Genomic DNA, 27,039 nt, shown 5'->3' with positions numbered 1-27,039 from the left:
TGGAAGAGTCAGTCAGTGTCTGAGGTGTGAGAACAAGGTGGCTGTCAACCCACTGATGGTCAGGGTTGTGCTGGGGCACTCAGACAACCCAGAATTCCAAGGTTGGACCCTAGGGGACTGAGGGAGTCCAAGAGGATGGCAGCACCTTGAGACAGGAGGCAGCTCACCCCTGGCACCTCGTTTTGCCTGTGGTGGTCTTGGACATCAGTCTGGGATTTGGTTGGCACTGGTGCAGAACACCTGGCTGTGTCTGAAGGGTAGGAGAGGAGCTGGTGCTTCCCCAAGGTGGCAGTGTCCTCACTCATCCCAGGGTTTTGTGGAAGTCTCACAGTCATGAGGTTTCAGATGTGCCTGGAGCCCTTCATTAGGCCTCCACTGGTGTGGCCATTTCCCATGTGTGGGAACAGGAGACCTGTTCCTCTGTTGTTCCCATGCTCCCTTTGTCCTCCTGACACATGATCTCAACTAGAGCCAGGAAGGAGAGCCAGGGGCCATCTTATCTACTCCACAGTCCAAGGGATCCATTCCTATGGCCCTGGACACACTGTGATCCCTGCTGATAGGGTTTGGCCTTAAAAAAACAAAAATCCTTTTCCGTAAGTGTTTTGTTCAGTGTTTTGTAAGGGCCTTTGAAAGCCTGAATGATTGCAGGACGGGCTCCTGTTTGCTGCTTCCAGAAAAGCCTCTCTGCTTTCATATTTACCTGGAGCAGCAGATGACTAGTCCTTGTGCTTTGTCCCAGATTGCCTCATGGCCAGCATGACAGAAAACAGTCAGGATTGATCAAAAACAACATCTGCTGACAACAAACTGACTTCTTCAGGCCAGACATTACTCATGCAGGGGCTAATTCTAATTACTGGCTTCTTGGGAAAATGTGATTTTAGTAGTTATCAGAAATGCCCAGTGTTTGCCAATACCATTCCATGGGAGTGGGGAGTGCTCTGTGACGAGTGTGAAGGAAGACCAGTCACTGATGAAATGCACTGAGCTCTGCTGCAGGGTGAGCCCTGCTGCAGGAGGAACCTGCCCTGTGCTGGGCTTGAGGGACCTGCTCCAGGATGGAAAGTGCTGGGCTCTGAGAGCTGTGGGACATCCGTGTTGGGAATGGGGTCTTCAGCCAGACTCTGGGGATGCCACCAGCTCACATGGGCTGCTTTATGTGGAGATGTGTGTCTCTGCACACTGGCCAGCCTGCTGATGGGAGCTTTCTTCCAAGTTTTATAAGCCCCTGCAATTAAGTCTTTGAATTAGTCTTTGAGGAGCAGCTTTCATAGAATCCTGGAATGATGGGATGGTTTGAGTTGGAAGAGGCCTTAAAGGTAATCTCATTTCACTCCCTGCATGGGCAGGGACACCTCCCACTGCACCAGGTTGCTGCAAACCTTGTCTAACCTGGCCTTGGACACTTCCAGGAATGGGACAGGTCCTGCTCTGTGCCAGCCCTGCTGCCCAAAGCTGACAGTGCTCCTCCCTGCCACGGCTCACAGGCTTTGGGCAGTGAGGGCTTCTTGTCAATTATTTCCTAATTAAAGGGGCAGATCCCTGTGCTGCTCCATGGTGCTCAGCACAGTGCAGGGCACTCATGCCAGCGTGGTGGGTACTCCTGTGCCAGTCCAGGCAGCTGGAGGAACTGCTATTTTTAGGTTCCCTGGAGGAGTCTTGAGGTTTGGTATTTTGCAGAGACACTTCAGCTCTGGGTTTTCTCCTCCTGCCTCTCTGGTGGAAACAGCTCTCCAATTTGTTTGAACACTGGCAATCAGACCTAAGCAATCACATTGATTTTATGTGGAAATCCTGGCTCACCAGCCGGGGGGTGACAGTGCTGCCCTTTCAGCCCCAAATCCCAGCCAGTGGCCAAGCACCAGGTGCTTTGCAGTCATCAAACAGGGCTTTGCTGCCAGGCTGAATGGTGAAGTCAGGAATTGGGAAGTGCCCAATACCAGCTGCTCCTTGATCCAGTCTTTCATAGTCCCTTTGCCAAGCAATCCCTTTGGTTAATACTGGAAGAGGTGCTCTGGATGGTGGAGTCATTCCTGGAAGTGTTCAAAAAACAAGTACACTTGGCATTTGGCAGTGTGCTTTAATGGACTTGAGGTAATGGGTGGAAAGTTGGATTTGATGATCTTGGAGGTCTTTCACAACCTTAATGATGCTGTGGTTGTTCTCCAAACAGCACAAACTAATGTGTCCTTCTGCCCTGAGCAGGCATTGAGCAGAGCATCGAACAAGAGGAAGGACTGAACAGGTCATCAGCTGACCTGCGGATAAGGAAAACTCAGGTGAGCCCCTGCACCAGGAGGGGAGAGTGGGAAGTGGCAGCTGAGGGCTCCCAGGAAGTGCTGGGAGAGGAGGCCTGTGCTTGGCTATGGAGTGGATTTCTCTTTGTGAAGCTCTGTCCTCGTGCCCAGCCATGCAGAGCTGGTGTGTAATTTTTGCTTTTCTGGTGATGCTTTGTTGAGAGAGCACCCGGTGGGATGCTCCAGCCTGGAATCTGTCCTTGCATTGCTGCAGAGCTGTATTCTATCTACTGGGGGATGTGGGTGAAGACAAAGCATCTCAGAGCCTTGTTCTGCACCCAAGAATGTGTTTTAGCAAACCATTTAAGGGATAAAGGCAACAGGAGCAGCTGGTGCTGCTCTTTATCACCCGGGCTGGGATCCAGATGTAGCTCTGTGGCTCTCACAGGGGGTTATTCACGCACAAAAAGCCCTGATATCTGCCTGCTCTGCAGTGCTGCTGGGGGAGTTTTGGCTGTTGTAGTTTATCTCCTCAGCCTGGGAAGCCCCTCAGGGAGCCTGCTCTCCCATCCACAGTTGGTGCCAGATCAGCCTGGCAGCGATGGCAATGGAGCATCTCTGCAGATGCAGCTCCCAGCTGGAACCCCAGCGCCCTCCAGCCCTGCTCCAGCAGGGAGATGCTGTCCCTGGGGCAGGCAGGAATTGTTGGGAATGTTGGAATTGTTGGGGCATGGCAGTGCCAAACATGGTGCAGCAGCAGGAGAGCAGCAAGTTCTGATGCAGAGCAGCTCTTCTGTTCCTTCCAGAAGGGATCCAGAGTGGACAGAGCTCTGTTGCAGCTGGGCAGTGTCAGGCTGTCAGCAGATCCCATCCAAGGAAAACCTTCCCTTCCTGTGGATTTCTCTCTCAGGGCTCTGAAGGTCAGGGTGACCCCAAGAGAGATCCAAAAAGAGTCTTTGCTTCCCTAGCCTGAACACAGCCAAGTGAGGAGTCTTGGAGTGCTTCCAATTGTGCCTTTTCTTCTCATTTATAATATTTTCTCTCTGACCTGCCGAGCTCTGGCTAGCAAGGAGGCCATAACATTCTGTGTGCCCTCTCAGGCAGTGTTTACCTTTTATATCAAAAGTTATACATACTATGTTTACCATTTATTGCCAATACCTAACATTTGTGTTGGACAGTGTGTCCCTACCTTAAACCAATAGGAAAGTGTTACATCACAACAAGATATGGAGGACAAGAAGAAAGGAAAGAAGAGCCATGGAGGGATTTGGGTTGGAAGGAACCTCCAAAGGTGATCCAGTCCAACCCCCTGCCAAGGGCAGGGACACCTGCTAGACAAGGCTGCTCCATGCCCCATCCAGCCTGGACTTGGACACTTCCAGGGATGGGCCAGCAACAGCTGCTCTGGGCAACCTGTGCCAGGGCCTCAGCACCTTTATGGGGAAGAATCTCTTCCCAATATCTCATCTGACCCTGTCCTCTGACAGTGGGAAGCCAATCCCTCTTGTGCTGTCACTCCAGGCCCTTGTCCAAAGTCCCTCTCCAGCTCTCCTGGAGCCCCTTTAGGCACTGGAAGTGATTTAAGGTCTCCCCAGAGCCTTCTCTTCTCCAGCCTGAAAAACCCAAACTCCCTCAGTCTGGGAGTTGTGAAGTTTTCTTGCAATTTGGGCATTTCTTAGCATTTCCCTGGGTGCAGGGGAGCACCCCTTGGCCATGGCACAGAGCCTGAGGTGGGCAGGGTGACTCTGCTCCACTGTGGAGCTTTGGCTTCTGACGTGGCTGCTCCCTGACTCTGAGCTGCTGCAGGTGTTTGTCTCCCAGTATCCAGAGGGATGGAGACAGACCATGGGCCCTGGTGCTGTGTTTGACCACTCTTACGAAGATTTTTACCCCCCTTAATATGGGAATTCCATGTCCCAGCTTTGTCCCTCATCTCTTTTCCTGCCCCTGTGCACTTCCGAGAGGAGTTTTGCTCCAGCTTCTTTCTGTGCTCCCTCTGGGTCACTGTAACCAAAGGATCTCTCTAAGCTGAGCAGACCTGCTGCTTTCAGCCTGTCCTTGCTTGTCCTGTGCCCCACCTGGGGTCACCCCCACCCTTGTCCTCCTGCAGTGACACTGACCAGTTCCAGTTGTGTGTTCCCAAAGCCTGGCCTGCTCTCACCTCCCTTCCCACATTCTCTATGGGATTTGGGATCAGCCACACTGGAAAGCTGATTTAGACATGCCTGGTACTTGAAGCTTGGTATTTCTGTAGGTTTTTGTGCCTTCTCTAGTCTGTATGGACTTGCCATTAGCTAAACACTGAGTAAAGGAATGAATGAGGAGCTGATTCCCCCTTGTTAAGGAGTTGTAAACTAGGACTAGCTGAGCATTAGGATTATGGACTTATGTTCTGGCTTTGCTGTGGTCATCTCCAGCCAGAAGAGTCTCATCAGATCTGGACCTGCCTGCAGCAGACCCAGGTACAGGGGTCACAGTTCCTAAGGGCATCCCCAGTCCAGAAATGCAGCCAATGATGCAACTTCCCAGAGGTTCTCAGACAGTATTTGCCATGTTTCTAAGTATATATTATATATAAAAATATAAATTTTGTGTTTTACCCCATAGGATAAACACTTCAAAAATACCTTCCTGTTAATCACGTGAAGGGCAAGGACCCCAGTTTCAGTATGTGCTTTTTGGGGGCTGTCAGAGCCCACTCTGAATACCCAGAGCTTTTATCAGCTCTTTGGAAATCCAGTTTGGGCTGCTTTGTCCATGTTTGGGGAGTGCAGAGTTGCTAGACCTGAGTGAAACAAATCCTTTTCCTAACTTGAGTTAATATTTTCTGTTTAATGAGTTCAGTCACAAGGTACATTTTAATAAGCTTTTTATTTGCTGTGAATTTTCAGGTAGGTTTCTGTAATGTCTGAAATCCATTTAAAATGCTTTTTTCCAGCTGATTTTGCACAAATATCCATATTCCTTCTAAAATAAAATGCATATTGTGGGATGCTCATAGGAACATAAAATAACAATCTGAGAAAATAAACACTGAGTTAAGTAATTTCTTAAGCAAAAGAGGTGTAGCATGGTGTGCTAGTGAGCAGGAAGGGTATCACTCAGCACCCAGGCTATTTTTGGCTCCAGAACAACATATGTTGATAGTTTTCAGCTGAATGAGAATGAAGTGGATTTTAGGAAAAACAATTTTGGAGCAGCAGAAGAGTCGCTAGGATGGCACGTCACGTTGTTGCTGGATTTTGAGCTGAGATGCTTGGGAGCTGCTGTGACCTTGCTCTGGGCCAGCACCTCTCGAGCAGAGGAGAGAGCTGGAGCTGCCAGGGGCGTTGGTGTGAGGTTTGTGGTGGAGGAGGGAGGAGATGAGCTGAGGCTCTCCATAAATACTGTGCTGTTGCTGGCTCAGAATAGCTGCAGAGCCCCTGGCAGCATCCCCTGGAGCTGCCTCCTGTGCTGGCTCCTGGAGGTGGGGCTGTGCTGGCTGCTCCAGGTGTAGGAACACCTGCACCAAGACATCTGAGTGCTGCTGGTGCCAGGCACGTCTGAATTTCCCTCACTGTGCACTGTCCAGAGATGGGAACGGAGCTGGAGAAGGCTCTGGAGCACAGGTCTGATGAGGAGCAGCTGGGGGGGCTTAGCCTGGAGAAAAGGAGGCTCAGGGGGGACTTTCTCACTCTCTACAACTCCCTGGCAGGAGGGGACAGCCAGGTGGGGGTCAGGCTCTGCTCCCAGGGACAAGGGACATACAAGAGGAAACAGCCTCAAGTTGTGCCAGTGGGGGTTCAGGCTGGGCATGATGATGAATTTGCTCACTGGAAGGGTGGTCAGACATTGGAAGGATGGAGTCCCCATCCCTGGAGGTGCTGAAGGAACAACTGGAGGTGGCACTCAGTGCCCTGGGCTAGGTGATGAGGTGGGCATTGGTCACAGGTTGGACATGGGAATCTTGGAGGTCTTTTCCAAGCTAAATGATTCTGTGGTTGTGCCTTTGAGCAGGGCTGGGCACTGTTGCCCCCAGCACTGCAACGTGATCCCCGTGGGTCCGTGCTGTGCTTGTGCAGGGTCTGGCACATCTCAGCAGCACAGCAATGGCAGGCAGGGCTCAACCCAGGGCTCTGCCGTGGCCTCCAGGCTTTCTAGGCACAAACAGTGCCAGGAGGGTGCTGCCAGCTTCCCAGGGTATCTTCTCAGGGCTGGAAGCTGTGCTTAGGTAGGGCTGGATGAGGGATGCCTCAGGTCCACTCCCCTGGGGACGTGTCACCTGCTGCCACCTGCCTCCTTCATGCTCTGTCACGCTCTCTGGAGCAGCTGTTGGGCTGGAAATGCTTTTGGGGTGGTTGGAGGTGCCAGGAGGTGCTTCCCTGCTGCAGGGGTGGCAGGGCTCTCCCCATGATGGAGCTCTCAGCTCCCTGTCTCCTTCTCTTCCCTCCCAGCACTCCACCCTGTCCCGCAAGTTCGTGGAGGTGATGTCGGAGTACAACGCCACGCAGACGGACTACCGGGAGCGCTGCAAGGGCAGGATCCAGAGGCAGCTGGAGATCAGTGAGTAGCCCTGCCGTGGGCCACAGTGTGCTGTGAGTGCCACGGGGCCCGTCCTGCACTGCCTCCCAATGGATCACAGCTGCTCCCACAGCTGGGCAGAGATCCTGGGAAAACCCGGATGCGCAGGAGCCCCCTGTGGGAGATGGGCGTGGGGTGGTGCCTTGAGTTCCAGTGGCAGCGTGCATCCCAAAATGCTGCAGAGAGAGCACAGGCATCACAAGGAGAGGGATTTCTTCTGTGTCTGCAGCTAATTTTTAATTCAAAGAAGCTCATGGGAATTCTTGATTCCTGTGCATACTTGGCCTTCCTCAGGGCGCTCTTTTTCATGGATGAACTTAGAGAACATGAGAACAGACAAGGGAATTCTTGAGATGGGAGCACTCTCTGCTCCTGATGGTCTCCCTTGCACAGGAAGAGCAGGAAGCACCTCTCTGGGCCCAGGACTGATGGCTCTTAGCAGCCATTGTGTTGTGGTCAAGGGTGGACCTCAGGTGAGACCTCACCCAGGTGACACTACTGTGGCACTGAGATCCCTGAGTCATCATTTAGGAACAGTCCAATCCTGCCTCTTTATAGAAACACTCTCCTTATGGTTCTTCTGGGCAGTCAGTGATACCTGGATAGTTTAGAGCAAAGGGTTGATCTCCCAGCAAAGAGGAACCATGTAATTAGGAGAATAATCAAGGGAAAAGCCAAGGCATGCAGAGATTAAAGGTGATTTCTGCAAATAATCTGACTTCCAGACATGTTGTGGGGTTTGTGCTCAGGATGGAAGGCTCTGAATGTAGTCCTTTTTTTTTTCCTAACAATCAAATGAATGTTTTTCTTTTCTCCAGCAACTCACTGTGAATAATGACAGAAGATCTGTGAGTCTCTGTTGTCCTTGGTGGTCCCCTGTGGGAATGTTCTTTATTAGTCTGGGAATCTGGGTGCTGTGGGGTGTGGGAATTTCTGTGGAGGGCTGGAAGGTGTGCAAGCCTTCATCTTAGTTCAGATTAGTCCTTCTGATGTCTAATACTCACAGGGCTGAGTGACACGAGGCTCAACAAGAGCTTGCCAGTTTGCTGTAAAGCAGGATGTGTCACTGCTCCAGCTGCCTGACTCATCCCTCAGCCAGCATCACCCTGCAGAGACAGCTGAGGAGTGGCTTGTCATGGGAACAGGAATTTAAGGTATCCCTGAGCCTCCCTCTGAGAGAGGAGGTTTGGAAGGATTCAGCCTTGTCCTTGATTGGATGCAGACCTGAAAGAAACCTTCCTCTTGTTTTTTCTTACTGAATTTTGGGAGGGCTCTGCTGCTCTGCTTAAATCCTGAAGATACATCCTTATTCTTGTGTCTGCTCTGTCCATCCTGCCAGGCTGTCAGTGCCTGACAGAGCTGGTGGGGGGAGGGAAGGGGCTGCTCAGGAGACCCCATGGAGCAATGTGTGGTGTAGGGGAGCTGTCCCAGTTCCTGAGAGCAAGGGACCCGTGTTCCCTTCAGGAGGGGGGTGTGGAGGAGTGTGTGGATAAGTGCATTTCTCATTGCTGCAGAAGAGGTGCAGAGCTGGGGTGGGGCTGTGCTGGGGAGGGACACAGCCAGAGCTGCATTCCCCCATCAGGACAGTGGAGAGTATTTCCTGGCAAAAAGACTCATCCAAAGGAACAGCTTATGGATCTTTCACCAGGAGTGCTGCCTGGGCAGGGGCTCTGCTTGGCCTGGGGTGTCCCAGCTGCTCCTGCACAGGCTCTTTGGGACAGGGCTCAGCTGGGATGTGGTGACTGCACAGATCTCCACAACATCCTCTTGTTTCCTGCTGAGGAGTCCAGAGATAGAAAGTGCTGGGAGCTCTGACAGCAAAGCCAGTAAATCACTCAGGTATTCAGAGTATGAGAGCAGGAACTTCTCAGTTGCTCAGGTGCTCTGAGCAGGCTCCCTAGCACCAGCAAGTTTCTCCATCCTCACCACATGTGGTTCTGCAGGTAGGTGATGTAGAGTCACTGCCCTGGGCTGTAGCCACCCCCTGGGGCTCCCCACAGCCCTCTCAGGATCTGTTCCCTTCTCCTTGTGCAGGCACTGCTGTGTCTGTGTGTGCCAGAGGTTGTGCTGTGCAACCATCAGCATCACACTGCCACCAGGAGCAGCTCTGAGGGCATGAAGTGTGCAGGGTTCTGTAGCTGAGTCCTTCTCATCCTGATACCAGCCTGGGCAGTGCCAGACCTGTCTGGGCTGGTAACAGCCAAGTGGGCCAGTCTCTCTTACCTGTTACCTCACAAGCAGGTGGACAGGACAGCATTATCCATCTCTCCATGAATTGTATGCATTTGTGTCTGATGAGAGCTCAAAAGCCAGCTCCAGGCAGAGGATCCCAGCCTTGGAATGGTGCCTTGTCCTCAGTGTAAGCCCCAGCTGTGCTCTGCAGGTGCCTGCTGCTGGGAGGAGGGATGCTGCCAGCCCAGGGGATGCTGCCAGCCTGAGGAGCCCAGCTGAGCCCCGATTTGGCCATGGCACATTGGACTCCTCCAGCCCTGAGCTGCCTTCCCTATTTATAAACCATCTGCAGGCAGAATTGGACAAACTGGCAGCCAGTGTCAGCTGGGCTGTGGCACCAGAAGCTTCCCTGGGAGCTTCCCCCACACCCTGACAGGGTTGCTCCTGCCCCATCCCCTGGGAGCTGGTCCATGGGGGTGCTCACTCTGTCCAGATGGGCATTACAGGCCCAAGGACTGTGCCTGAACTCTCCTCAGTGGCTTCACATCCACCTGTGCCAGGGTTTCCAGTGGCTCTGCAGTGACCTGGGCAGTGTCTCTCACCCTCCTCTCCCTGCCAGCTTAGGGCTGAGTTTGCTTCTCCAGCTTCCTCCATGTTTTGGGCTTGTCTTGTTGGCAGAGCTGTTTCTCCCCAAGAAACTCTAATTGTTAGAGATGCCAAATAAGAAGCAAATGTACTCTGGGGCTCTCTGGGAAGGCCCAGGTTCAATTCTCAGGATTCTCTAGTGTTTCACCAAATTTTGGGGCAGGAGTGTTCCTCCAGGCTCTTCTCCCTTGGTGCTACCTTGCAGTGGCTCCATCCTTTCACTCCCATTTTTGGCTGTGCCATGGCCCTGTGGGACTGAGCAGATCAGGCAGGTACCCAGGACACTCTGAGCTGATTTTACTGCTGTGGAGGAGCTAGTGGCACACCAGGAGGCCAAACCATGAAGCTCAGTTAGGAGGCAGTACCTTCCTGGGAAGTCCTCTGAGGTCCTGCAGGTTGGTTATATGGTTTGGCAGGTGCTGGACTGGGTGTGGGGGGTGAGATGCAGCCTCCATGCCCCAAGCTTTGGCTCAGCTTTAAAGCAGGTTCTTCTGAGCAGCTGTGGCCCTTGGCCAGGCCAGCACTGCCTGCCCAGGTGTTAATCCATGCAGTGCCTTTGCTTTCATCCTTCACCTTGAAGCAGCTTTTGCCATCTCTGTGCTCTGCATTAGGGGAGTGAGGCAGCAGGAAGGGCAGGATGAGAACGTGTATCCCACATCCCATCCCAGCCCATGAGGGATGTGGCATCTCCTGGAGCCCTTCAGGACTGCCTCCAGGGCTGGCATTTGGCAGAGCAAGCAGCTCTCCATGGACAGCACCTGGCATGCTCCAAGGAGCCAACAGCAAGAAAAGCTGGCAGGGGTTGTCGTGGCTCATCCTTGGTGGCAGTGATGTTCTGTCACTCTAAAACATGTCATGGAGTCTGGAAATGGGCTCCCTTCTTGGAGCTGGGGATCCTTCTCCTCTGAGGACCCTTCTTGGAGCTGGGGAAGGTGGGGAGCTTGACTGATCCTGAAATCCATGAGTACACGGGTGGCAAAGCTCAGGCCTCCTATGCCTCTGTGAACCCCCTCAGGTTGTTCTTGTGACTCAAAACTGCAGCTTCTCAGGGCTCTGGGGTCACTACCCGGTCATAGTTGTCTAGACCAGCCTCACACAGAGCTCCAGCCTCTGCCCACGTGTCTGAGAGCTCTGCTCTGCCCCATTTCCCCCACTCTGAGGTGTCCTGGACTCATCCTGGAGGATGCTGTTGTCCTTTCAGTACCACTGGCTGCCGGCAGTCACAGGGGAGCATCTACAGAGCCAAAACCTGGGCAGTGCAGCTGAGCCCGGCGTCCTCGTGGCTTGAACTGGCTGGGACAGGGTTTGTCCAGAACATACCTGCTTGTGGCTTCTTCCCCATCCCTCCTCCTTCACAGACACCGTGGGTGCTGCTGCCTGCTGGTCCCTTAGGTCGGGGTCAGCTTGTCAGGACCCCAAGAGTGTAAAAGTTCTGTTTCCCAGCCCGCTGCAGCCAAAGGAGTCTGGAATGCGTCCGATTGCATTTTCACGGTTGTTTATTTCTCCTTATCTATAACATTCTTTCTCTGACGTGCTGAGGTCCATCCTGAAAGGAAGCCGTGGCAATCTGCCTCGAGCTTCGGGCAGCTCCCACGTTATATACTCAAAACTACCTGTGCCATGTTTACAATTTCGTGCCAATACCTACCATCTATGTTAGACAGTGTGTCTCTACCTTAAACCAACAGAAAAGTGTCACCATCACAGCAAGACATGGAGGACAAGAAGAAGAAAAAGGCCAGGACATGCCCAAATCTCTCCATCTTTTTAGAACTATATTCTAAAATTCCCTTTTTTCACCCCATGTTAATTCAAATATCATACTACTCAAACCCTTGTGGCTTGTAAGTCTTCATACAAAGCTGGCAGTTTTTTCCACGGGCTAAAATCAAAGCCACAGGTGTTTTTGAATTCTTGCCAAGGTCTCCGAGATCCCTGGCAGGATCTGGAGACAGCCAGGGCAGCCAGAGGGATGTCCTGGACTCTGACACCTTAGCACTGCTCCCTGCTCTGCAGGAATGCTTGGTGTGTCCAGGAGGGACAGGTGGGTGTTCCTGTGTGAGCTCTGCCAAGCTGGCAGCTAAAATGAGGGGTGTCAGAGCCAGGCTGTTAGAGAGCAGCCCCTCAAACTGCCCTGCATGCTCTTGGGGCTGAAAGCTTTGCTCTGTTCCACTCGTGGGAGAATTACCCTGGAGCCAGCAGAGCCCTGTGGTGGGACGGGGGGCTCCTGGCTGACCTGTGTTGTGTGGTTGCAGCTGGCAGGACCACCACCAGCGAGGAGCTGGAGGACATGCTGGAGAGCGGCAACCCGGCCATCTTCTCCTCTGGGGTAAGCACTGCCCCCAGGCCAGGGGATGGGCTGCTGGACTGCTGCCACAGTGGCCTCAGTACAAGAAATGAACACAGCCCATGTAGGAGGGGGCCTGGGGGCTCAGGGCTGGCCTGAGGATCTGTTGGAGCACTCTGGATCCCAGCACCCTGCTGCAGACTGCCTTGGGGTGGTTGGAGGGGCTCTGCAGCTCCTGCTCATCCCTCTCTTGGTGCCCCCCGTCCCAGCATGGGAGTTGGGTCTGAGCATGGTGCTCAGTGGCCTTATTGTCTCTGCAGATCATCATGGATTCAAACATCACCAAGCAGGCGCTGAACGAGATCGAGACGCGGCACAGTGAGATCATCAAACTGGAGAACAGCATCCGAGAGCTGCACGACATGTTCATGGACATGGCCATGCTGGTGGAGAGCCAGGTGGGGAAAAGGTGCAGCCCAGGGGCTCACCTGGAGGGCTTGGAGGGTGATGGGGCTCCCTGTGGTGGGTGGGGAGGCTGGAGAACAGAGCTCCCCTGCCTGGGTGGGTGCTGAGAGGGAAAAAAACACATCGAGGACCAGCATGGCTCCCAGTGGGGCTGGCCCTGGGCTCCCCAGGGTGGTTCTGGCACCCGAGAGCTGGGGTGCTGTGTGTGTAGGGTGGGAGGCTCAGTGAAGGACTCAGAAGGAGGGCAGTGGGTGGCTGCCATGCAGGGGGAGATTTCTTCATCTTCCCTGGCGCACCAGGCCCGGGTGGGTGAGCTCGGGATGGCCCCTGGGCTGTGCTGCCAGCCTGTGGCACCAGTCCCTTCAGCCAGGCACGTGCTCCTGTGTCTTTGCTCACCCCCCTTCTTGCCCGCCATGCTGCCATGGCCCGAGGAGACGTCGGTGGCAGGTAAAGGCCCACGGGCCAAGCCTCGTGGTGCTGCATGCTCTGCTCTGCATGGCTGCTCCTGCATGTCTGCTGCTCGTGTGGCACTGGGATGGCCAGTGGCAGGATGGCAAAGGTCACCAGGGCACCGTGGTGTTGGTGGCCTGTCCTGTCTGCAGTAGGGGACATATGTGGGGCATTCATGACTCCATGCCCCGCTCTAAGGGCTGGACAGTGCCAGCACCCTTGTACTTTGAGAAGCTGTGGGTGAGAAGCTCGGAGCTGCTGGCACTGGGAATTGAAGGGCACTGGCAGGCAGCAGGGCTGGCAGCTCTGCTCTGCCCTGGCATGGCACAGGTAGGAAGAAGCAGCGGAAGTTTTACACTGACAGGGAGCAGTTGGTGGGGCTCAGTGCTCAGAACCCGAGCCCCAAGGTTTGTCCTCCTTGTGTTCTCCAGCACTAGGTTGAGAAATGGGCATTGCAGAGTTGCTGGCTATGAACCCGTGGCTCTGTGCCCTCAATTCCCTCCATGCCATGCAGGGAGACACAGGGCTCCAAACCTCCTGCTCCTGCCAGCCCTGTCCAGCTGCTGCAGACTTGGTCAGGATGGGACCAAAGGAGGTGAACAAGGCTGGAGGAGCTCACCCCAACCCATGTCCCCACACCCAGAGGAGCCCCCACTCCCAGCCTAGCCCTGAAGCAGGGGCAGAGTAGGGGGGCAAGGGTCCCTGTAGGGCTCTTCAGTGTTGGCTGGCCTTGCTCCAGACCCTCCTGCCTTTGGTGGGTGCTTGTGCAGATGGGAGTGGTGGTCCCTGGTCCCTGCACGTGCATGGTTTCCTGGGCATCCCTCATGGTGCTGCTGGTGCTGTCCTTGCTCCCGTTTCAGCAGCATGCGGGGTGGTGCTGGTGTAGATCCCGTTGTGGGTTTGACGTCACCTGAGATACTGGACAGGTCAGCACCAGGACTGGGCTGGGAGCTCCCTTGGCCCTCACCCTTGCTTGTCTCCGTGCTGGGATGTGCAGAGGGATCCTCTGGGACGGGGCATGCAGCCCAGGGAACACCCAGTGGCACAGGCAGCTCTGATGGTGCTTCTCTCTGTGCAGGGCTGCTGGCCAGGGCAGCATCCCCCCGGAGCCAGGGAGCAGCAGAGCAGGAAGGAGCTGACGTGCGCGGGGGCGCGCGGGCTGTGTCCTCCTCCTGCAGGGAGAAATGATTGACCGCATCGAGTACAACGTGGAGCACTCGGTGGACTATGTGGAGCGGGCTGTGTCCGACACCAAAAAAGCGGTGAAGTACCAGAGCAAAGCCAGACGGGTGAGTCACGGCTGTGGCCGGGCCCCATTGCCCCTGCCTGCACTGCTGACACCTCCATCCCAGGCACAGCACCCAGCTGGCACCTTGCCTGCCCCGGGCAGCCTGGCACAGCTTTGCAGGTGCCCAGGGACCACATTACCCCGCACCTCTGGGAGCAGCCCAGGTCCTGAGGGTTGCACAGCTGAGGCAGAGCTCCCAGCACAGACGGTGTGAAAGATGACAGTGAGCCATAGGGCAGGGGTGCTGCCTGGGGGGAGGAAAAGGGATAAGGTGGACCCCTGAACTAGACACGCTGTGAGAGCCACATTCCTTGCAAAAACAAAATAGGGTCATGGTTCAGCTCAGACTGAGCACAGTGCCAGCTGTCTGTCCTGCTCCCAACAGCTGGTCCCGTATCAGCTTGGGGACCTGAAGGCCACCAGCTCAGCTCTGCCAAGCCAGGGCAGGAGCAGGAGTGTCCCTCCCTGCCCAGGACTGCCAAACCCTTCAGGCTCCCAGGGTGTTGCTCAGAGCCCACCATGGGCAAAGGGGAGCAGGACAGACTGCCGTTCTGAACTCCTGGGTCCATCCTGCCCCAACGCTCACCATCCCCTCTCCCCTCTCTCCCTACCGCTGCTGGGACACCTGAGCAGAAGAAGATCATGATCATAATCTGCTGCGTGATCCTGGGCATCGTCATCGCCTCCACCTTCGGCGGCATTTTCGGCTAGCCTCACCCCCCAGGACTGTTTGTGTGCGATGGATGGAGCCGCGCGTGCCATGGGGCTGCAGCCACACGGAGCAACCCACGCAGCCCCGGAGCCTCCCAGCAGCATTTCAGTTTCTAATGCATGGTTGTTTGTGACGCTGTGTGTGCGGTGCGGTGCGTCTGTGTGGAGGGAGCTCCAGCCCCGGGGCGCAGGCGGGGGCCGGCGATGGTGATGGGTGCAAGGGGGACCCCGGGGGGGAACCCGAGCTCTCATCACTGCTCCAGGCTGGGTGGCTGCCTGGGACCGGGTGGGGGATGGAAGTGCCCGTGGGCACTGCTGCTCACGGTGTGATGGGCAGTCTGTGTGACCCGAGGAGGGAGGGATGATGGGTGTTAGGGGTCCTCACGGTGCCCAGTCAACCTCCCCAGCTTGCCCATCACCTCCAGCTCTCATGTCTGTCAGCCGCATCTGTGCTTGCAAACACCTTCCCTTGGGCTGCTTCTCTCCGGGGCCCTTCCCCAGGGGTGCGCTCTGCCCGGCCCTGCCTGGCCAGTGACTCTGTCTGGCTCTGGGGCTCCATCCCTGCCACTCCTCCCTTGGCAGGGCTGTCCCCTCCCTACATGAGCCCTCACCCCAGTAGGGTGCCAAAGGCTGGAGGTGCAGGTGGTGGGTGCCTGATGGAGCAGTGTGGAATAAGGAGATGCTGCTTGGGGCCATCACAGTTGCCTGGGGACAGGAATAGGGCACAGGGGGGCCAGTGCTGCTCCTGGATGCTGGCCTAACAGGGCAGGATGGCACGGATAGTCTAAGGCCAGTGAATTTCACTGGCTGCTCATCCTGCAGCACAGCCTCAGGCAGTGCTCTCAGCCCTGGCACACGGTGCTCCTGGCTCTTCTTGCCCGCGGGCCTGGACTCTGCCTGCCGGGGTTTGGGGCCGTTGCTGATGTCCACCAGCCCCTGGCAGCACTCACCTGCAAGCAGGGCTGCTCCAGCCTTGCTTTTTCATACCCATGGCCGGGGGTTAGAAGCAGTTGGGCTTTCTCCTGTTGTGGTCCCAGGAGCAGCCCTTGCTGCATCCAGCCCCCTGCAAGCGAGGAGTAGCAGCCTTCCTCCTCCTGTACCCAGTCAGGTTCTGAACAGGCCAGTGCCTGCCTGTTTGCCACCTCCTGGCACCCTGCTGCTGCTGGCACCATGTCCTTCTGCCCAGCCATCCAGTGAGGCACCTGCTCTCAGTGGGGTGCTGTGGGACAACCTGGGTGTCCTGTGCCCTCTGCTGCGCCCGTGACACAGATGCAGCTGCTGTGGGGGTCTCACAAGCAGCTCAGGGGGGTGCAGTACTGCCATTGCCTGTTTCGCTCAGGCTAGGGACAGGGCTCTGCCCTCACCTTCCTCTGGAGACCCCAGGGCTCTGGCTGGCCTGTGCACATGCCAAAGCACCACAGAGGAGTCCCAGGGTAGGCTAGGCTCTCTGCCACTCTGGGACAGGGGCTGGCTGTCAGTGCTGGTAGCAGAACAGGGCCACTTGATGGCAGCCAGTACTCCAGCCTCAGGCAGCGTCACCTCCCAGCTCCCACCAGCACCAGGGCAGGGCAGCTCCACAAGCTGGCAGGGTGCTGTGGCTCAAGCACTGGCTGTGCGTGGTGCCCCTGGGTGCAGGGGAAAGGCAGTAGCTGCCCCACAGAGTGCTGCCTGCCCCAGGGCCAGCCCTGCCCAGCAGCAGCCCTGACACAGCTTCTCTGCCATGTTACCCAGTCCCCCCAGCCAGTCCCTTGCTGCATGCAGCTGCCCTTGGGAAGTGGCTCCAGCCTGGTTCCCCACACTGCCCACTCCAAGCCCCTCGGGGTGCAGCCATGGGAACATCCCAGACCAGAGCCCCCTTCCTTCACAGTCCCACAGCACCGATGTGAGCTCCAGCACTGCAGCCTGTGTGCACTGAAGGGCTTGGGGCACCAGGACCATGCAGGCAGGGCTGAGGCAGGCAAGGGCAGGGTCTCTGCTCCAGGGGGACATGTCTGGCTGCAGGAAAAGGCAGTGGCCATGCTTCTGTCCCTCAGCAGCTCCCTGCCACTGCCACCCACGCTTACTCTGCCAGGCAAGAGCCCCAGGGCCCCTCCAGGAAGCAATAACACTGGGCAGGCAGGGAAACCCTCCTCCCAGGCTGCTGCCCTGCAGCCATGCTCCTGCCCTGCAGCCATGCCAACTGCTAGCACAAGGTAACTTTTTTTTCTTCCAGGCAGCGGCTTTAGTGGCACAAGCTCACCTGACATCTTGGCTGTGGCACCCCTGTCAAGGCACAAGGCCAGGAACTGCCCCGGGGGGGAAGTCTTGGCCCTTGCTCCTTGTTGGCACCACCACTGCCAGCAGCCCCCACAGCAGCAGGAGTCAGATGGGGCCAGTCAGGGCCGCTGGCACTTTGCTGGGATCCTGTGGGCAGCAGCAGTGCTGGGCTCCAAAGCAAGGGAGATGAGGAGCAGGCTGCCACTGCTGCCCCACAGGCAGGCTCACACTGTCCTCGCTGTGAGGGGAGGGTGTTTTGGTGCAATAATTACCCCTGCACTACGGGAAGCCCCATTGAGTTCCTTTTCACCTACCTGTCGTTGCATGTACAGACCAAATCACCAAGTGTGGTTGTGCTTTGGGAAGATGTTTCACCTTTTCTTTCCAGCCCCAAACCTGCACCTGCTTGTCCTTTGGGTTCCACCACCTCTGTTCCAAGTGCCACCCGCCCTCCCCATGCCGGGAGCGTGTTGATGCAGTATTCCATGAGCAGTGTGGGGCACGCACAGCTTGCACTCGAACTGGGGATTGGGTTTTTTTTTGTAATTAATGTACTTGAAGGCTTTCCGAGCCCCCTGTGGAGTTCTACTGTTGCTGTACTGTGAGCTAAGTGTCCTTGTTTTCTATGTGGATCTTGACCCTGGCTTGCTCTGTCTCACTGGGCTGGATGACACTGTATGTTGCCTCTCTTTTCCTTCCCTCTTTTCCTTCCTGCTAGCATTCCTTTCTTCTCCCAAGGCTTTGGGTGCAAAACAGCTTCCCATTTTGTGGAATTTTTATGTAGAATAAACATTTGTAACTGTAAAGCTCTGGGTGGCACCTCTCCTTGTTTCAAGGGAAGGGAGGATGTGATGGGGGAGTCCACTCAGCCCCAGCATTTTGGAAGCACTACAGCAAACAGGGTGGGCTTGGTGCCAAGCACCAACAGGAGCAAATGGCTACTGGAGTAACACTTATGCCAGCAGCAACTTTGTCCTCATGGATCTAGTGTGGATCCTCTGCAGACAGAGGGGAAGCTGGCAGGGAACGTACCATATTCCCAGCTCAGTACTCCCAGCACCAAGGGCAGGACACAGGACACCAGCAAACACTTCCAACTCTTTGACTCTTTAGTGAGGAACTGGGTATCACATCCTGGCTTACCTGGAGCTCAGCTGGCTCACTGCACTCGGGAAGGTAAGTGATGGCACTGTACAGCACTGCCCAGCAGCAGTGCCAGAGCACTGCCTGCACCTTCACCAGGGAAACAGGCCTGGAAGCTTTGCTGTTTGGCAGTACCTGAGCCAGTCTGTACCTTTAAGAGCCACAATGAGCAGTCCCAGCAAGTCCCCAGGCGTGGGGTGCCATCTGTGCCATCCACAGGAGGCTCTCTGGAGGCACCCACATGCCACCTTCCATGCCAGCAGTGTCCAGGGCAGTTCAGAAGCGAGGACGGCGCTTCCGCCCCGTGTATTTGGTGTCTGCTCGCACCTCCCTGTGGGAAAAGCAGGGAACAGCTCAGCACACCTGCAGGTCACTGCAGGAGGGGAAGGAAGCAGGTTTGGTTGGACAGGTGGCAGCAGGCCAGCCCAGCCTCTGAGGCAGGACTCAGCTGGACTCACTTGCCCTGGCGTCGTCTACGCTCCTTCTTCTCCAGGATCCAGTCCCGGCTTTTCTTCACAGACTTGCCCTTGACATTTCTGAACCGTGTCCTGTGGGGAAAATGGACAGATACAGGAGAGAAACTTTGGTGTGGGGGCACATTTCTCTGCCTCAGAGGACTGTCACCCAGAACTGGGCCACAGAAGTAGTGAGTTTCCCTCCCACCACCCTGGGCAGGAGGCTCAGCCAGCGCTGGGGCAGGTGGCTGAACTCCAGAGACACTGGAGGAGGAAGATGATTCCAGCCCTGGCTCAGAGCTGAGGGATCCTGACCTATGAGCTCCAGCAGTCCAGCACACCCCCAGGCCATACCCCATGTCACACCAGCAGCATGCTGCTCTCTGGGATCTCGGGGCATTACAGGCTCATGCACAACCACCTTCCCCTTGCCTGCTCTGCTCCAAACAAGGCAGACAAAGTCAGGCTTCCTACAACATTCCCAGCTCTGCTACTGCCCTCCAAGACCAGATACCCCTTAGACTAAGTGAGCAGATAACAGCAATGTAAGAGGCAGGAAAACATGGCAGCCACAAGCTCCTGGCAGCCACGACAACTTTCCTCTGGTTTTTGTTTTGTCTCTCCCAATGGCTGCAAGAGGGGCTCCTCCCTGCACCACTGCTGTGGGAAGAGACCTGGCCAGCAGCAGAAACCCCCAGGCCACATCTAAGACTTGGACAGGAGTTAAAAGGGAATGTCAGGACTCAGGCACTGGAGCCTGCCTCCATGGCTCCATCATGAGCCTGTAAACATTCCCTCCCCCACACCACTGCCAGCTGGAGAGCCCAGTGCTGGGCTCAGCCACAGCTCTAGGGAAAGCACCTGCAGCCCCATGGAAGAGTCCTGGGACTAACTGTTTTGTGAGTCCTCCCTGGCCTTCCCCTCCCATTGCTTCTCACACAGCAGCAGTGTGATCCCCAGTAAAGCTCAGCCCCCAAAGGCCCCTACTCCTTGTTGGGCAGGACCTGCAGCCTCACCCCCACACCATACCTCTCATTGGTGAACTTTGCCTGGTGCAGCTCTTCACTGGCACACTCGGTACCAAGGCCCTGGAAAGCAAAATTGGGAAGTTGTGTTCTCCTCTGGACCAGGCACAGCCTATCAAAAGTAAGGGGAATGCAGGGATCTGCAAGGGGAAGGACCAGAGCAGGAACAAACTGGTCTTCCAAAAATCGTGGCAAAAAAAGGCAGATGTCAGAAGAACAGCTTTAAAGAGGGAAGGGTTAGATTGGATATGGGAAGAAATTCTTGCCTATCAGGGTGGTGAGGCTCTAGCTCAGGCTGTCCTGAGCAGCTGGGGCTGCCCCATCCCTTGAAGTGCCCAAGGCTAGGTTGGACAGGGCTTGGAGCAACCTGGGATAGTGGAAGATATCCCTGCCATGGCAGGGGTGGAACAGGATGAGCTGTAAGGTCCCCTCCAACCCAGTCTGTGATTATATGAGAGCAGGGCTTGGTGACTGGCAGAAAATGCATAAATGAAGTCACATCTGCACTCACAGAGCTGTTTGGCTCCCACACTGCCCACAGCTCCTCCACATCATCCAGGACAGCAGCTCTGCTGCCTCATGGAGACCCTCACCTTTGGTAATGTGCCAGATGTCCCAACAAAGAGACAGAGGAAGAACCTGAAAGAACAAGAATAAGGAGCATAAATGTGGGATTCAGCCTGTGAGTCTCAGTCCCCAGGCAAGACTGAGATGGTTTATAACAGAGTCATATCTAAACTTTAACCTCTGTCCAGAACTGTATAACGGGAGAGAGAACAGCTCAGGGAAAAAAAAAAAAAAAAAAAAAAAAAAAGGAAAAAAAAAATAAAGACTGGTAAACCCACCCTTTACCCCAAACACACACAGAGATCCAGGACTCACTTCTTGGCTTTGGCACTGTTGGGGTAATCCACCACCATTCCCCCTGTAAATCCAGCTCTCATGGCTTGGGCTGTGATGAGCTCCAGCTGGGAAAAGCAGCAGGTGCAAAGTTAATTACCAGTCATCCCCCAGGAAAGCCCAAGAGACCTCTGGGAGCACCACACCTAACTGGGCATTCCCAAGAGGGACTGCTCCTCCTCCTGCTAAGCTCTGCACCCATCTCTGGTTCTGCAGTCCCATCAAGAGACCAATTCCCTGCCTTTGTTGCTTCTCCCTCCTCCTCAGTCCAGCCTAGGTTAGCTGGCACAGCAGACTCTCTAGGAGAGGGACACTGGGCTGGATTTTCCAAACCTGAGTTAAGCCACTCTTCAAACCCACACTCACATTGTATCCCACCACTTTAAGGCTCAGCCAAGACAAATCTCTGAAACAACAGAACCTCTACAAGGTTTCCTCCTTACAAGTTATTTTCCTGGGCTCCTGAAGGGCTTTAGAAGTGGTAGGCAAGACAGAGACACTGCCTTGATGTGGAAGAACACGATGCATTCAGATCCCCAGAAGATTTCTCTGCCTGTACCCCCTCCCAGCTCACTGATGGGCTGTACCTGCTCGGAGTTCTCGGGGTACAGCTGCAGCACAGCTCGGGATCCTCGGGCCTGCAGGAAACAGCTGATCACACCTGTCCCAGTGCAGGTCACCCCCTCTGGCTCCCCATGCCAGCCCCAGACATGAGCTCCCTCCTCCCCAAAACCTCCAGGACAAGGCTCCCAGGAGAGGTGCCCAGCCCACAGAGCCAGTGAGGCACTGGGGAACACCAGGTATCCCAGAATCATGGACTGTTACGTTGGGAAAAGACCACCAAGACCATCAAGTCCAACCTTGATGAAAAGAGCACCAGGCAGTGGCTGCTCCTGCCAGTCCTGCTTCAGAGCAGCAATTACTGAAAACAACCTGACTTGAAGTACCTTGCTAAAAAGCAAAGACATAAGAGCAGCAGAGACTTGGCAGGCAGAGGGTGGCACTTACCAGGGCAGTGTAAAGAGTGGAGAAGAATTTGTAGAGGCGTTTGGGGGGGCTGTGTGACTTCTTGTCAGCATTACAGAGCCACTGCACCGCAGAAATACTGAAAGGAAAATAAGACCCTCATGACAGCACCACTGGTTCCTTCACAGAGCTTGCCACCTCCCTTTGAGCTGAATTCCTGCACTAGGCATGTGCTGGGCCTCAGGGAAATTAAATAATTTCCTCTGTGTTGCTTTGCCTTCTGTTTCACAGCTACACAAACCCCTCTGGAGGCTCACTATGCCAAAACTTAACAAGGTGCATAACTTAAAGGACAAAAGCACCACCAAGCATCCCCTTTAGTCCAAGTGCTCAAATCCTAAAATGACAGATGCTTTGAGTTGAAAGAGACCTTTTATCTCAGCTTGTTCCAGCCCCTGCTGTGGGCAGGAACACCTCCCACAAGACCAGGTTGCTCTAAGCCCTGTCCAACCTGGCCTTGGACAATTCCAGAGATGGGGCAGGCACAGCTGCTCTGGGCAACCTGTGCCAAGGCCTCAGCACCCTCACAGGGAAGAATTTCTTTTGTGTATCTCACCTGAATTTTCCCCCTTTCAGCTTGAACCCCTTACTCCTGGGTCCAATCATTACAGTTCCTGAGGGATGCTGGAGAGCTCAGCTGTGTCCCTTGCCTGGCCAAGCAGGTTTTCCCAAGGAGCAATCTAAAACAGAGCTTTTGGCTCAGCAATGGACAGCCCTTGCTTCTTCCCAGCTGTTCTCTAAGCAGGTAAGTTTCCCTGTCCCCTTCATCCCAAAGCCAAGCATCAAACCTTGATCCAAAAACTGACTTTTCTACGCTGACAATACCCCCAGTTTTACTTTCTTTCCTTCAACAAAACTCCCAGCTCACCAGCACAAAAAGAATAAGCATCACTTGGGAAGCAGCTGTCACAAGCTACTTCTAACATGCAGAATTTTGGAGGTTTGTCCTGGAGTGATGGAGCCAAGCTGCACAGAGCAAAGAGAGTGGCTGACAAGGCCAGTGCCTCTCACCTGTGACTGACCAGGTGTGCATCGGGGTGCTCTGGGGATGCCAGGAGAGCTCAGCTGTACAGACTCACCTGATACAGCCATCAAACATGCCAGGCCTGAAGGGAATGCCATGACCCACATCTGCCAGGAGAAGGTCTCCTTCCACCTCCCTCTCCACGGCCACATCTGCACAGAAAACAGCCCAGGCAATCAGCTGCCACCCTTGGGGCCTCTGAGGGTCTCCTCAGGGGAGGTTGTGCTCACCCAGCATGGCAGGGCTGATGTCCATGCCGATCCAGTAGTGACCCTCCTCGGAGATGTAATCCCCACTCAGCCCTGAGCCGCAGCTGGAGGGAGGAAGGGGAAACGCTGGGCTCACGGGGCTGCTCTGAGGCTGTGCTGGCCACACAACCCCAGCGTCCCAGCAGCCCACAGAAGACCCTGCTGCTGTGGCATCGGGCCACCCAGCCCCAGACGTGCCACGGAGGCGGCAGAGCCCCGCTCACCCCACGTCCAGGAGGAGGCACGGGCGGTCCTCGGGCAGCCCCAGCAGCTCCACGGCACGCTCCGACATCTGGGACTGGATCTCCACCACGCGGGAGCTGAGGCACGGCACAGCGTGGGCGAGGGGCGACAACCCCCGCACCGCCTCCCGGGGGTACCCCCGGGAGGCGGTGCGGGGCTTGTCGCCCCTCGCCCCCCGGCAGCATCCCCACCGCTCCCGGCGGGATCCAGCACCACCCCCAGCCCCGGTGGGTCCCGTCCGTGCCCGCCCCACGACCGGCAGCTGCTCCCGCCGTACTTCTGCGTGTACTTGCGCGCCTCGGCCTCATCGTAGAACTGCAACGAGAGAGCGCGGCCGCCGTGAGGCCCGGCCCCCGGCGGGGCCCGGTTCCACCGGCGGAGCCCGGTTCCCCAACAGGAGCCCAGTTTCCCCTAGCGGAGCCCGCTTCCCCCGGCGGAGCCGCTCCCGTCCGCCGCCACTCACCAGCTCGGGCGGCCCGCGGTGCTCGGGCCGGCGGCCGCTGCCCGCCATGCTGCGCGCGCGTGCCGGCCCGGTGCGTGCACACGTCACTTCCCCGCGCCGTGCCGCCCCGGTGCGTGCACACGTCACTTCCCCGCGCCGTGCCGCCCCGGTGCGTGTACACGTCACTTCCCCGCGCCGTGCCGGCCCGGTCGGTGCACACGTCACTTCCCCGCGCCGCGGCACGGCCCCGGGCGGGCGCTCAGGCCGCCATGGGGCCGGCGGCGCTCGCGCGGCTGCGGCGCCTCCTCCCCGCGGCCCCGCGGCCCGGCCGCGCCCCGCCGCCGTCCCGGGCCGCGCAGACGGGCGCCGCCGGACCCCCGCGGCCTCGCCGCGACCTCTACGAGGTGCTGGGGGTCCCGCCCACGGCGACGGCGGCGCAGATCAAAACGGCGTACTACGAGAAGTCGTTCCGCTACCACCCCGACCGCAACGCCGGCAGCGCGGCCGCGGCCGAGCGCTTCGCGGCCGTCAGCGAGGCTTACCGGGTGCTGGGCAGCGCCGCGCTGCGCCGCAGGTACGACCGCGGGCTGCTGAGCGCCGCGGAGCTGCGCGACGCGCCCCGGCCCTCGGGCCGCGCCGCCGCCGCCGCCCCGCCGCCGCCCCGCGCCGCCGCCGCCCGCCCCGGGCCCGTCCCCACGCCCTTCGACTTCGACGCCTTCTACCGCGCACACTACGGGGAGCAGCTGCAGCGGGAGCAGCTGCTGCGGGCGCGCCGGGAGCAGCTGCGCCTGCGGCGGGAGGAGACCGCGGCACAGGGACGCCTGCGGGTCTTGTCCGATCTCTCCATCGGGATGCTTTTCTTCCTGGGGATCGCTCTCCTCTACGGCCTCAAGTGACGGCGGGGCCGTGGCGGGGCTGGGCAGCCCCCGCGGTGTCACCGGGAGCCTGGCGGCGGGCTGGGGCCGTGCCCTGCAGCGCCCTGTGCCTGCTCTCCAGCCTGTGACATTGCACTCTGCCAGCGTGACCTTCAGGGACAGGAATCCATCAGCAGGTTCCACAGGCTGTGAGCTGGCCCCTGCCAGCGTGACCTTCAGACACACGGTGCCCCTGGATGCCCTCTGTGGGCACAGCCTGGGCCAGGCCGTGCTGTGCCACTCAGCGTGACCTCGCAGAGGTGCTGCAGGAGCTCTGGATGTGCCCCCTCAGCCAGTGCCACCTGCACAGTGCCTGACAAGTCAGCACAGTTGCTGCACTCTGGACTGGCATGTGTCCCCTCCTTTGGCACAGCTGTGTGACCTTGGTGTGCCTGCAGAGATTAAAGGCTGTCAGAGGTGCTGTGTGCTCTGTGTGTTCAGGGTTGCATTCACTGGTGGCTCTGCTGATGCCAGAGCTGTGCTGTCACACCTGCTGTCACAGCATCTCTGGGAAGCTCCTGATGTCCCACTGCATCAGCCTGCTCGGAATGGCAGGGACAGGAGTCCTAGATCCAGACTTGAGGAATGAAACCCGAGCCCACACTGGCTCATGCCCTGGTCAGTGTGTGACATTGCCTGGAGGTGTGGGAAGGCACTTTGGTGAAGTCCTCTGTCCTGTCTAGGGCCTGCCAGGAATTTCAGACATCCCCTCCCTCTGAGGTTTTTGGCTGTGGTGCACCTGTGAGCACCAAGTGCTATTCTCTGTATTTTACACCTGTCTGAGCATCATTTGCACAAGAGTTTTTGCCTATTTAAATAATGGAGTGTTTTAAAAACTAAAGATTGTATTTCTCAGAACCTTTTCTCTGTCCTTGGGTGAAGGTTCACCTGTGCTATGTTGCTGCTACCTGAGCTGAGGGAGAGAAGCTTCATGGCAGTGGCCTGAGCGTGCCAAAGACTGTGTGGGACACTGGGTTTGTTGTCAGTGGGCTGAGCAGGAGCCCAACCCTTGTTCCCTCACCACGCAGACCCTGGGTTGTGCTTTGTCCCAGCACAAGAATGTTACAAGTGAGTGCCCTGTGTTTTCCACTGTGGATTTCTGTGATGCTCAGAGCTGAGGCAGTGGCACAGCAGAGACCACCGTGCCTGCTGGCTGTGCAGGATTGCTCTCTGCCTGCTCCCAACAGCCTTGTGCCACCTCCAGCTGCACGCTAGAGGCTGGACTAAGAGCCCAGGGGCAGATTGAGCTTTCCAGGATCCTCACTGGGTGCCAGCCTGTCCCTTCAGCTGGGATCACAGCACTGGATGTCATCGTGGGAGACATAGGAGCCTGGTGTGCCCTGGCTGCAGAGGGAAGCTCCCTGGAGTTGTGGCTCTGGCACCTGCTGATGCATTGTCTTGCTCATCTTCATTCTGTAAAGCAAATCACTGCAAAGATCAGAAGTAGCTTTTTGGGCAGAGTTTGGCAGGAAATATTAATTTCCAGGATGGAAAAGCCAGCCATGTCCTCTAGCTCCCACCCAAACAGGGGGTTTGGCAGTTCCTGCTGCTGGTTCTTCCTCTTCCTCCTCAGGTCTCTGTGATGTATCTTGAAGATTAAAGACATCCAGCCATAAACTGGTGACAAAATGACACATCTTTCTTTTGGTGGGCCTGGGTGGTAAATATTCCTTGCACTTTCTGGAAAACATGGCTGAGGACAGGCAGGTGTTTCACATCCTGACTTCAGCCAGTGAAGAAGAGGGCAGGGAGGGGAGTTCTCTTTGCTTTGCTGGGAAGGGGTGGGCATGCAGCCTGCAGGCAGCAGGGCAGGGTGGCCTCTGGAGCACCATGGCCATCCCTGCTGCTGCTGGAGGTCCTGTTCTGTGCTGCCTGACACCCAGGGGTGGCTGTGCCCTGGTGACAACATCCCCTGTGCTCTGCACTCACCTGCTGCCTGGACAGAGGAGGGTGCCCTAAAATCTCCAGTGTCACCTTTGCTCTGGTCAGGCCTGAGTGCTCCTCTGCTCTGAGAAGGACTTCAGGAGCTTGGGCAGCAAGTGGCTGGAGCTGGGCCAAGTGCACAGACTGCCTACCAGCTCCCAGCCTAGCACTGTCCTGCTGTCCTGCCCCTTCTTCTCCTTGTGTCAGTAGTGTCACTGTATTCTTGTCCCCCAGTTGTTTCCTTGATGGAGAGGTGCCAGGAGCAGCTGGGATTTGTGCTGCTTTCCTTCAGGCAGGTGAGCACAGCCTGGGTGGATGGTGGCAGGGGCTGTGAGCTGTACAGGATTGGAAGATGAGCAGAGGATAAAGCTCAGTAATTCCCTGTGGCCTTTACATCTCAGGAACCAGGATGCATCCTTGGGGACACTGACACACGGGGTTATTCCTGTGAGAACAGGAGCCCCCCTTCCTGCAGCTGGGCCAAGGCAGCCATCAGCAGGGGTCACAGCAGGGAACAGCTGCTACTCCCAGCTCCTTTTCCTGCTTTGAGGATGTATCCATCCCTAGAACACAGACTGCAGCAGCAGCTGAGCTGTCCACAGCCCCTCCTGGCCTGTGC

At 56.5% G+C, this 27,039-nt stretch overlaps 3 protein-coding genes and 1 non-coding gene across 8 annotated transcripts in view; 2 read left to right on the top strand and 2 right to left on the bottom strand.

The window, feature by feature from the left end:
- Positions 1-17,883, top strand: part of STX1A (syntaxin 1A) — a 69,671-nt gene extending 51,788 nt beyond the window's left edge. Inside the window, exons 5-10 of one of the 2 annotated variants that reach the window (XR_014949587.1) lie at positions 2,209-2,282; positions 6,677-6,785; positions 11,876-11,949; positions 12,228-12,365; positions 13,901-14,111; positions 14,744-17,883. Coding sequence is in view for 1 of the 2 variants with exons in the window: in XM_085557583.1 (XP_085413709.1) it covers positions 2,209-2,282; positions 6,677-6,785; positions 11,876-11,949; positions 12,228-12,365; positions 14,001-14,111; positions 14,744-14,821 (584 nt within the window). In the remaining variant the exon portion in view is untranslated. The remainder of the gene's footprint in view (positions 1-2,208; positions 2,283-6,676; positions 6,786-11,875; positions 11,950-12,227; positions 12,366-13,900; positions 14,112-14,743) is intronic. The other variant, XM_085557583.1, reaches the window with a different exon arrangement.
- A 285-nt stretch (positions 17,884-18,168) lies between these two features.
- Positions 18,169-23,680, bottom strand: BUD23 (BUD23 rRNA methyltransferase and ribosome maturation factor). Of its 4 annotated transcripts, none has more exons than XR_013340969.2 (12): positions 23,605-23,680; positions 23,419-23,456; positions 23,123-23,218; positions 22,881-22,963; positions 22,706-22,802; positions 21,609-21,705; positions 21,188-21,238; positions 20,583-20,668; positions 20,212-20,339; positions 19,705-19,763; positions 18,679-18,768; positions 18,169-18,551 (listed from the first exon to the last, which is right to left on the bottom strand). XR_013340969.2 is itself a non-coding variant. In XM_085557584.1 (12 exons), the coding sequence occupies exons 1-12, from the start codon at positions 23,650-23,652 to the stop codon at positions 18,497-18,499; spliced, it is 1,005 nt and encodes a 334-aa protein (XP_085413710.1). In that variant the 5' UTR covers positions 23,653-23,680; the 3' UTR covers positions 18,169-18,496. The 4 variants fall into 4 exon arrangements, 3 of the variants coding, with proteins under 3 accessions (XP_085413710.1, XP_021397441.1, XP_021397442.1); XM_085557584.1 differs by having other exon boundaries at positions 20,294-20,339; positions 23,123-23,265; positions 23,307-23,456; XM_021541766.3 differs by having other exon boundaries at positions 20,294-20,339.
- LOC116184324 (small Cajal body-specific RNA 20) lies at positions 19,217-19,349 on the bottom strand. Its single transcript, XR_004149086.1, has one exon.
- Positions 23,681-23,852: 172 nt separating the features above from the next.
- On the top strand, positions 23,853-26,114 carry DNAJC30 (DnaJ heat shock protein family (Hsp40) member C30). The gene has a single exon (XM_021541732.3). It carries the CDS (start codon positions 23,853-23,855, stop codon positions 24,477-24,479), a length of 627 nt encoding a protein of 208 aa, XP_021397407.1. The 3' UTR covers positions 24,480-26,114.
- Positions 26,115-27,039: the final 925 nt, after the last annotated feature.

Source organism: Lonchura striata, chromosome 19, assembly GCF_050655825.1.
Source record: "Lonchura striata isolate lonStrDom1 chromosome 19, ASM5065582v1, whole genome shotgun sequence".
NCBI classification, from domain to species: Eukaryota; Metazoa; Chordata; class Aves; order Passeriformes; family Estrildidae; genus Lonchura; species Lonchura striata.
Note: the sequence above shows the minus strand (reverse complement) of the source record. Positions and strands in the feature narration are given on the sequence as shown.

Excerpts from the sequence above, each read along its gene's own strand:
- BUD23 (XM_085557584.1), bottom strand. The coding sequence starts at position 23,652 with ATGGCGGGCAGCGGCCGCCGGCCCGAGCACCGCGGGCCGCCCGAGCTG. Across the intron at positions 22,964-23,122 it reads TGCCTCCTCCTGGACGTGGG|CTGCGGCTCAGGGCTGAGTG; the intron begins GTGAGCGGGGCT and ends TCCTCCCTCCAG. Across the intron at positions 18,769-19,704 it reads GCAAAGTTCACCAATGAGAG|GACACGGTTCAGAAATGTCA; the intron begins GTATGGTGTGGG and ends TTTTCCCCACAG.
- DNAJC30 (XM_021541732.3), top strand. The coding sequence starts at position 23,853 with ATGGGGCCGGCGGCGCTCGCGCGGCTGCGGCGCCTCCTCCCCGCGGCC.